This window comes from Gopherus flavomarginatus, chromosome 1 (assembly GCF_025201925.1).
Source record: "Gopherus flavomarginatus isolate rGopFla2 chromosome 1, rGopFla2.mat.asm, whole genome shotgun sequence".
In the NCBI taxonomy this organism is placed as follows: domain Eukaryota; kingdom Metazoa; phylum Chordata; order Testudines; family Testudinidae; genus Gopherus; species Gopherus flavomarginatus.
Genome location: NC_066617.1, coordinates 261,824,806 through 261,834,948, shown reverse-complemented (window position 1 = coordinate 261,834,948; position 10,143 = coordinate 261,824,806). Strand labels below are relative to the sequence as shown.

The 10,143-nt window shown below is 43.3% G+C and overlaps 1 protein-coding gene across 1 annotated transcript in view; it reads right to left on the bottom strand.

Annotated features, from left to right (window-relative positions):
* Positions 1–1,158: 1,158 nt before the first annotated feature.
* RAB20 (RAB20, member RAS oncogene family) overlaps positions 1,159–10,143 on the bottom strand; it is a 41,439-nt gene continuing 32,454 nt past the window's right edge. The window contains exon 2 of the mRNA XM_050951570.1: positions 1,159–2,332. Coding sequence (XP_050807527.1) covers positions 1,800–2,332 — 533 coding nt within the window. The 3' untranslated portion in view covers positions 1,159–1,799. The remainder of the gene's footprint in view (positions 2,333–10,143) is intronic.

Sequence of the window (10,143 nt, the reverse complement as noted above, 5' to 3'; positions counted from 1 at the left end):
TCAGCAGGACAGACATTTACAGTTTAATTACTATCAGGTAACGGCTTTTAACACTTAGTGACTCAGAAATTGTCTCTGTGTTAGATAACCTTGGTTTGGTGTGGGTGAGTGGGTAGGTATCCAAATATCTGTTTGGGGGACTGATTATACAACTGCTCCATGTGCAGCACTCCTGTGGAAATCCATGGGAGTCACACACACACACACACACACACACACACACACACACACACACACACACACACACACACACACCCCTACCTTCAAGGATTGGGGTCTACATTTGTTATTGCCTATTTTCAGAGTTGCTCGGGGGTGGAGCAGTTTGCCATTGGCCCCCCTATATGAGACAGCTCTCAAACAGGCTAGCATTGCAACCTGGCACAGCACCACTCAGGTTTAGCCCAGAGGCCCCTCTGTCATGACACAGTGGTGGACAAACCAAATCTAAGTGGCACTGCGACCCTGCACATCAGGTTGCAACAGCCTGAGTGGGGAGTTGAGCCCAGCCCCAGGACAGGCTACTGTGGGGTGAATGCCCCTCCACCACCCCCAGGGCCCCTCTCATTTGTAAGTTTTTAGAAGGGCGGGAGCCTTGGTTCCAGATGTTACTGGGCCTCCAAAATCCTCTGTGCGGCCCTGCCTATCCCTGTTTATCATGTATCTGTATGAGATACTTGATGACTACACTCGTCACTGTTCTTGACGGTGTTACAGCACTCTAAGAATAGTATTAAAAACTTACTAGTTCTCTTAACTGCAATGACGACCAAAAAAAAAAGAACCTGTCAGTGCACTTTACTGCTCCTTTAGGATGTATAAAGGTCACCTCCCACTCCCTCCAAAAACAGTTATCTGCTTTTTTCACATCAGAAAACTCAGATCTTCACTTCCCTCCTGGTTGTGGAACTTGGATGGTGAAATCACGCCCTGCCAAAATTAGAACTGCAATTTTTCCTGACCCCAGCTGAGAGGGGGTAGGAACATGGAAGTGTATCAAATACTTTATGTGGGAGTGTAAGTGCCAATATATTTTTTCCTACCCCCTTTGCAGTTTTTAGCTATAAGTAGCACAGGACAGTGTTGTCCCTGGTTAATGTAGAGAAGGCATGATTGCTAAGGTAGCAGAATGTACATTAATAAATCCTCAATGAACAATTCATTTCCATAGTAACTTTAATAGTACATCTTATATTGCGGTATCTGGTACAAAAGGATAATTGAATTGCTTGATTAGTGACTTTTCTATATAATTTATATTCTGGAAAAAAAATAATGTGTAAAGCTTAAAAAAGTACCAAGCATCTAAATATTCCCCAGAAGAAAATGAATGATTTTTTAAAGTGAAAGTCACATCCACTACAAAAGTGAAAGTTACATCCAGTGACAGTTTAGATGTTGCATACTAAATGTGGAGAATATAATGCATTCTAAAAAATAAAGCAGGACTCCTTTGAGAGTGCTTAACTGATTGTCAGTACCGATCTGTATGGAAACAGTACCATAGCATAGATTCCCACTTCCGCACATTCATTATGATCTCTCCTCCACCCCAAGGGCCCTATGAAATTTACAAGGCTTCTCGCATGATTCAATTCAGATTTTTGTTTTTATAAATAAATTAGATTAGACTTTTCAAAAGCCTTTAATTTTCAAAAGATTAGTTGTTCTGCATACTTCATTCTAGATCATGTATTCCTTGATTTTCCCTTTCTGCTCAAACTGTAAGCATCTCTAACTTCATGATCACTAGCACCACATACAGACATAATCCCCTCACACCCCACATCAACAATGTTTTAGGCACAACAACCAGATTTTGTCCTTTTTGCTGACTTGTAATTGGTTATTTCTACAGTTTGTAGTGGCCCCTCAGCTTGCTGTCGTAAAATTATTGGTACTACCATATCAAATATGGTTTCAAAGAGGTAGTCCACCTTATAGCCTGTTTTTGCGCTGGTCTCAAAGCACATTTTCTCAGCTGCTGGAACATCCTTCTCATCCAACATTTTGTATTTCAATATCTTTTTGTAGAGTGCAACAGCATCATCCAGGTGGACTTGTTTTTGGACCTTGGTAGAGATGCAACCGGTGACAGGCTTTTCAGGTCTATTTTCCTCTTCTGTTTCTAGTAATAAGGCATATTCATTTGTGAGGTCAACTTTGTTTCCAACAATAGCAAAGATACAGTCGGTGCTAGCAGTGTCGGTCAGCGCCAAGAATCTATCTTCCAGTTCTATCAGGCTTTGCAAGTTGTTTACATCATATGTAAGGATCACAGCAGCTGCTCCTCTACAGTACATAGAACCAAGGCCATGAAATTGCTCTCGTCCTGGCAAAGATTAAAAAAAAAAAAATGAACAAATTGAACTAAACCATTAATAACAAAGAGCTTAGTTTCACAAGCAAGTTTCAAAAACAAAAATCAAAAGGACGCAGCACTCAAGGGGGTAAACCTACCATTTACAGTATCTTCCCAACTTTTCTATACTTTTGCTAATAAGTGCAATAATATTGCAGTGAAAACAAATTGCCAAGTCCGAAGGTTACTTGCCTTATGCACTGGTGACTTTTACTAATGGGCTATTAAACAAGGCTTTTGATGCTATGTTTTCAGAAACTGTATGCAAGTTGTAAAAGCAAAAATGTGTGCATATTAGTTCAGTCAAGTTGTGTAATCAGTTATAATGAACTGTGAATGAAATTAACAACAACCTCATACTATCACAAGCAAGCTTCAAAAGCAAAAATCAAAAGGACACAGCATCAGAGCTAGGCTCTGTATGTGTAATAGGTCAGTTGCATCTAATTGACTATTTATGTTTGCAGGTACCATGACTTCATACTCAGTTATAATTGACTGAGTGTAAAATTCAGCCCAGGCACACAAGCTTTCTGAATACATGCAGTTCTGAAATTCTGGCCTCTGAAGTCAGTGACTTTAGAAGAACTGTGCAAAACAAAATTAATCTTATTGTACATCTCCACAGCTCTCAGGTCAGTGAGTATTCCAACAGTTATCTTAACAAGACAAGAGCTTTTAACACCTGCTATAGCAGAACCTATATACTAAGGTGCCATTCATAAACACACTATAAAATCTGCAAGACACCTATCACTATAGGATCTAGATGCCTGCCCCAGTTTTATCACTATTACCCCATTCAGTTTGCTGCCTATAGCCATCACCAAGTAGCACAGTTTTAATATGATCTCAGTAACCAGTAGGAAAGAACATTGTCTCCTCCTCACTCAGTGTGTAGCTGTTTTTAAATTTCTACCTGGCCCACTGGAAAGAGCAGCCCTGGCCCCCGGCCCTACACCCTTTTTTTATATTTGTTTTGAGTTAAAATGTGATGGTTGCATTATTCATTGAACTTTTCTATAGTGGAGGGAAGGAAAACAGCAGTCTACCAGTAGCCTCTTGAGAATATTGTACTAAGGGAAACAGCAGTCAGAAAATCGGAAGTAAAAATATTGCCACTGATTTACGGAGAACTACAGCCTACTCAAAATGCATGTATAAATATAGAATTTCATGGCAGGTTTTTCTATTGAGCCTTAGAAGATACCAGATTTTATTCAAAATCAGTAAGCCCAAACAGGTGACAAGTTTCAGGGTCACTGGTTTAGATACAACAAGAGACACAGTGGGTGAATTCCAAAGCCTTGTAACACCCACCTCCATGCTCCCATGCCTCAACTCCTCTTAAAACCAGGAGGGTTGAATAGAGGGGTGAACAAAGAGATCACAAGAGCAGAGATCACTTCCTAGAGTTTTCCTCTCCATAAACGTGTCAGGATCCTGGTAACACAGGATCAGGTTCAGCATGTGGGAGACAGAGAGAGAAACTCAAGTTTACCCTGGGTGGGACAGATGATGCTATTTGCACCAGATGTGACACTTTCCTCTGCAGCATGGGGCATGGGTCACTTGCAGGTTTAAACTAGTGTAAATGGTGGATTCTCTATAACTTGAAGTCTTTAAACCATGATTTGAGGACTTCAGTAACTCAACCAGAGGTTATAGGTCTATTAAACAGGAGGGGATGGGTGAGGTTCTGTGGCCTGCAATGTGCAGGAAGTCAGACTAGATAGTCATGATGGCCACTTCTGGCCATCAAGTCTATTAGCTATATTGAATCAGCTGCCCTAGCCATGCCGAGTCCCTAGAAAGCAGAACCTGCTTTCATGAAGATGATAGCTCCTAGACTGGGAGAGCTGCAGGCCCGTGTGACTTCACTCCCTGCATCTAGGTGTTCCCAAAGTGTGCACTAGCAGCCCAGAAAAGCAAAATTGGGGCAGGGGGAGGGGCTACTGATTTTGAAAAGTCGCTCATCTTGGGCAAGCTTTCTACTACTGTCAACTCTTCCAAGAAGCTGGAGTGAATTAGACCCATTATTTAATCCCCTAGATGCATAATCATGTAAAAAGTACAAAGGCAGATATTAGACTGCTTTACAGACGTGTACAAAACATTTGACTCAATGTAGTATCTAGGCATTAACTTAAATTGCTACAAAATGGAATCGTGGATAAACAACCTTGTGCATCTATTTATCAATCAAGGATTAAAAAAAAAAGACATGCCAACCAAGGCTCGCAAGCAAGAAAGGGATGTCATCTCAATCCTAGCTTTTTCCAACATTGATTTATGTATAATATGACCTACCAATTCTACTGGTACCATCCTCAAAAGCAGGACCCTCCATTAAACAGACAGACAGAATATCTTCCATGCTCACATTATCATTTCAGATCTCAGATATAGTCTAAACTTTCCAGGAAGATCCTACAGTGTACTTGGGCCCGACAGAAAGGAAAAAAAAGTCAGGATGTTGAATAGAAGTCCAGAGAAAGCAAACTAAGATTTTATTGAAGATATAAAAATTAAGCACAGTTGAGATGTGTAGCTTCAGTCAATGTCAGGCAATACAAGTGTTACCAATAAGATATTTTAAGTGAAAAAGAATGATTTATGAAGTCACTAACTGGGCTCCAGAGTAGCAGCTGTGTTAGTCTGTATCCCCAAAAAGAACAAGAGTACTTTATTAGTCTCTAAAGGCTGGTCTACACTACGGGGGAAAATTGATCTTAGATACGCAACTTCAGCTACGTGAATAACGTAGCTGAAGTCGAAGTATCTAAGATCAAATTACTCACCGTCCTCACAGCGCGGGATCGATGTCCGCGGCTCCCCCGTCGATTCCGCAACTCCGTTCGGGTTGGTGGAGTTATGGAATCGATATAAGCGCTTCGGGGATCAATATATCGCGTCTAGATGAGACGCGATATATCGATCCCCGAGCAATCGATTGCTACCCGCCGATATGGCAGGTAGTGAAGACGTACCCTAAGGTGCCACAGGTACTCCTGTTCTATTAACTGAGCTGGTTAAGTTTAGATGACTTCCAGAACTATCCAATTCAAACACCTAAACAAACGAAAAGAAGCAGCAGCCAGATACTTTGATGGGAAGCTTGTCTGACAGAAGGATTCCCAGCTAAAACATTACTTCACCTAATCCCTTTTTAAAGGTCTTGAATCAAGTCCACAGTCCTTCAGGGATGTGAACTTTACAAAGAGATGATCACTGCCAACAGATTAATATTTTCATGTCCCAGATTACAAGGCCATATGTGCCAATTTAGGAAAACAAATGAAGGTATTTCACAAGATTTTAATCTTCAGAAGCAGCAAATCCATGCTTAGAGGTGCGTTGTGCAATTCTTTGTGCACATGTATTTGAAAGACAGACCAATTGGAGTATGTTTAGACTGGAAATATCTGCAGAGATCTAGATTTCCAGTTTTGCTTTTCATACTTTAAAACAGCAGTCGGCAACCTCTGGCACGCGGCTCGCCAGGGTGCTGGTTTGTTTACCTGACGCATCTGCAGGTTCGGCTGATTGCGGCTCCCACTGGCCGCAGTTCGCCACTCCAGGCCAATGGGGGCAGCGGGAAGCCGCAACCAGCAGATCCCTCAGCTTCCCACAGCCCCCATTGGCCTGAGACGGCGAACCACAGTCAGTGGGAGCCGCAATCGGCCAAACTTGCCGACGTGGCAGGTAAACAAACCGGCCCGGCCCGCCAGAGGTTGCCGACCCCTGCTTTAAAATAAATCACATCATTTTCATTAGAACCCTTATATTACGATGTGGCCTGGAAGACACAAATAGTTCTGTTTTTCCCACTTCATCTATCTAAACCAGAAAATCCAGTCTCAAAATTGTTAGCACCAACTATTCAGCACTGAAACAATACAGGTATTTGTTCCATGGCATACATAAGCAAATCTAATCTGTTCTCTTGTACAGCAGAACATGAACCATGAAATTCTTAGTTACATTCCAGAAGTTGATTGCAGCCAATCTTCAATTAGAACTCAGAATGGAACTGGCAAGTTGACTATAACTTTGCTTTTCTCCTTCTTTGCATTAAATATGCCTATGGAATGGAAAATAGACCCTCTCCCCCACACATAAAGCAAGTCAGCTCACAACATAATCTACTTAAACATGCTGCAAAAATGTCTGATTTCTAGTTGGGTTGTGCCATCTGTTGCTTCCTGACATTTGCCACATTTCTGCAAAATTAACTATTTAAATTAAACCAATCCTGATCTGAGAAATAGAGTACAGACAAAGAATTTAATCAAACAAATCTGACTTGTGACTACAAGATACCATTGATGGGCTCCCAGCTCCAACAAAAACAAAAAAAAAAACCCACCCTACTACCACTATTGTAAAAGCCAGTTTTTCACAGAAATAAACATCAACCGTCTGTGACCAAGAGCTTAGGGAAAGTAACAAATCACCTACCCAAACACACAGCTTTTCAAGCGGTAGGTTAAACTAATGGCAAACCCGTTTTTTATATAAAACATATTTCTCTGATAATATCCAGAATCATCAGAAATGAAAACAAAAACAAAAATTCAAGTCACAGAAATTGTGTATCCATAAGAGGCGGGTCTCCAAGGAACTTCCAGAGCAATTATACTCCGATAGAGCAAGTTAAAAGGTTGTTGCAAAACTGGGGGGGGGGGGGAATGCAAAACAAAAGAAAGAGAGAGAGAGAGAGAGAGAGAGAGAGAGAGAGAGAGAGAGAGGGGGCACACAACCCAAGAAGAAAAGTCTTCCAGAAAACCTTGAGAAAAGTAACACCATGCTGGTGTCAGTTTTAGGAAAGGAAGTCTTTAATCTGGACACCCATGAAGAAATAATAATTGAGGAAAGCATATAGGGTTTTGTAACTTTTCAGTAGGAGGAGGAAGAACAGATACATTATAGTCAAAAAGCACTATTTTTAAAACACACAAGAAAGAGGTCTGGACACTTTCTAAAGAAAGGATCTATGTAGCTGACTTGTCTTTCATATACTGATTGTCCAAGACTTTTCCACTGCAATTCTGAAACAAAGGAGACACAGATGGTACATTAGAGAGGAATTAAGAAAATGGAACATAAAATATCACTAGAGTTCTCTCTTCAGACACAATTCTTTTATCAGAATCTTAATTCTCAGATCTGTGAGAAGCAAGAAGTACCTTGTGTCCTAAGTGAATGAAAGAGGAAGAATCTGATTCTCAAGGAGAAAGCTGCAGCACACTTGTAGCAAGCCCCTGGCATCTAGCCAAGCTCATCAAAGAAACGGGGGGAGGGGGGGGGAAATCCCCTAAGAATTCTGCTGCAGTGAGACTGAGCTTCAAACGGCAACATTAGACAGATCATAAAAGACTTTATAGATAAGTAAAGATATATCAACATAACTAAAGCTCAGCTTCTCATGGGGAACTTCAATCACCCTGACATCTGCTGGGAGAGCAATACAGCAGGGCACAGACAATCCAGGAAGTGTTTGGAGAGTGTTGGGGACAACTTCCCAGTGCAAATGCTGGAGAAACCAACAAGGGGCCATGCTCCTCTCGTCCTGCTGCTCACAAGCAAGGAAGAATTGATAGGGGAAGTAGAAGTGGGTGGCAACCTGTGCAGCAGAGATCATGAGATGGTCGAGTTCAGGATCCTGACAAAAGAAAGAAAGGAGAGCAGCAGAATACCGACCCTGGACTTCAGAAAAGCAGATATTGACTCCCTCAGGGAACTGATGGGCAGGATCCCATGGGAGGCTAATGTGGAGACTATGACGAGTTGAATCACAGAAACCCCCTGGGAGCTGCCACCTGATGTGCCAAGACTACTTCTGCCCCAGCTTCCCCTGCCAGCTCGGGACCCCAGCACCCTGCCTTGCTGAGCCAGACACTCCTGTCTGCTCCAACACAGACCCAGGGTCTGAATTACTTGCCCTAAAGCTGCAGACTTAACTGAAAGCAGCTCACAGAAGTGTTCCTGCCTTTAACACTCAGATGCTCAACTCCCAATGGGGTCTAAACCCAAATAAATCTATTTTACCCTGTATAAAGCTTATACATTGTAAACTCATGAATTGTTCACCCTCTATAACACTAAGAGCTATGCCCAGCTGTTCTCCCTCGTCCCACCTCCCCATAACACTAAGAGCTATGCCCAGCTGTTCCTCCTCGCCCCACCTCCCCCGCCCCAGGTATTAATACATACTCTGGGTTAATTAATAAGTAAAAAGTGATTTTATTAAATACAGAAAGTAGGATTTAAGTGGTTCTAAGTAGTAACAGACAGAACAAAGTGAGTTACCAAGCAAAATAAAATAAAACACGCAAATCTAAGCCGAATACAGTAATACAATTGAGTACAGATAATAGCTCACCCTGAAAGATGTTTCAATACATTTCTTTCACAGACTGGACGCAATCCTTTCCCCTGGCATGGGTGGCAGGTTTGTAGAAATTTTGGTGGTGCCGAGAACTCGCCCCCCCTCCAACCTCCACCCCCCACCTGCCTAAGGCTCTGGGAGGGAGTTTGGGTGGGGGAGGAGGTCTGAGGTGCAGGTTCTGGGATAGAGTTGGGTGCCAGGTGCAGCTCTGGACTGGGGCAGAGAGTGGGTGTGCAGGAGGGGGTAGGGGTGCAGACTCTGGGACGGAGTACAGGGGTGAGGGTTGAGGGTTTAGGGCGTGGGAGGGGGCTCAGGGCTAGGACAGAGGTTTGGGGTGAGGGCTGTGGGGCTGAGGATGAGAGGTTCATGATGCAGGAGGGGCTCAGAGCTGGAGCAGAAGATTAGGGTGCAGGAGGGTGAGGGGTTCATGATGCAGGAGGGGGCTCAGGGCTTGGGCAGAGGATTAGGGTGTGGGGGATGAGGACTGGGGATAGGGGGCTTGGGGCATTGGAGAGGCTCAGGGCTAGGGCGGAAGGGCACAGTAAGGGCAGCCTGCCCTGCCATTAGTGGATGGGGGGCACTAGGACCGTGGGGCAGCAGACAGCAGTTGATGCCGGGAGACCGTTCCGCGTTGAAATGTACTACATTGGCAGCACAAGCAGGCACAGGAGAGGCGCACGCCGCTTTCTTTCAGGCAGGGATGCGGGGGGAGGGGTGGCAGGCAGGGGCCAGGGCCCGCTCCAGGCAGGGCCGGGGGAGAGACCCAGCTCCAAATATTGGTGGAGCAGGACCCCTAGCCTTGAATATTCCTCAAGCCCAGGCACCACAAAAGAATGTAACTCGCTGCCTATGTCCCCTGGTACAGCCCTTGTTCCAACTCAGGTGGTAGCTGGGGGATTCCTCATGATGGCTCTCCTCTTTTCTCTGTTCCACTCTTTTATATATCTTTTGCATAAGGCGGGAATCTTTTGTCCTTCTGGGTCGTCCCCCCCCCACCTCAGTGGAAAAGCTCCAGGTTAAAGATGGATTCCAGTTCAGGTGAGATGATCACATGTCACTGTAAGACTTCATTGCCCACTTGCCAGCACAGGTATATAAGAAGACTTACAGGTAAAACAGAGCCATCTGCAGTCAATTGTCCTGATTAATCAAGATTCCAAGCCACTATTAATGGCCCATACTTTGCATAATTACAATAGGCCCTCCAAGTTATATTTCATATTTCTAGGTTCAGATACAAGAGTGGTACATTTATACAAATAGGATGATCACACTCAGTAGACTATAAGCTTTGTAACAATACCTTACAAGAGACCTTTTGCATGAAGCATATTCCAGTTATATTAGCATATTTTCATAAAATCATATAGAGTGCAAAGTCACAGGAAGG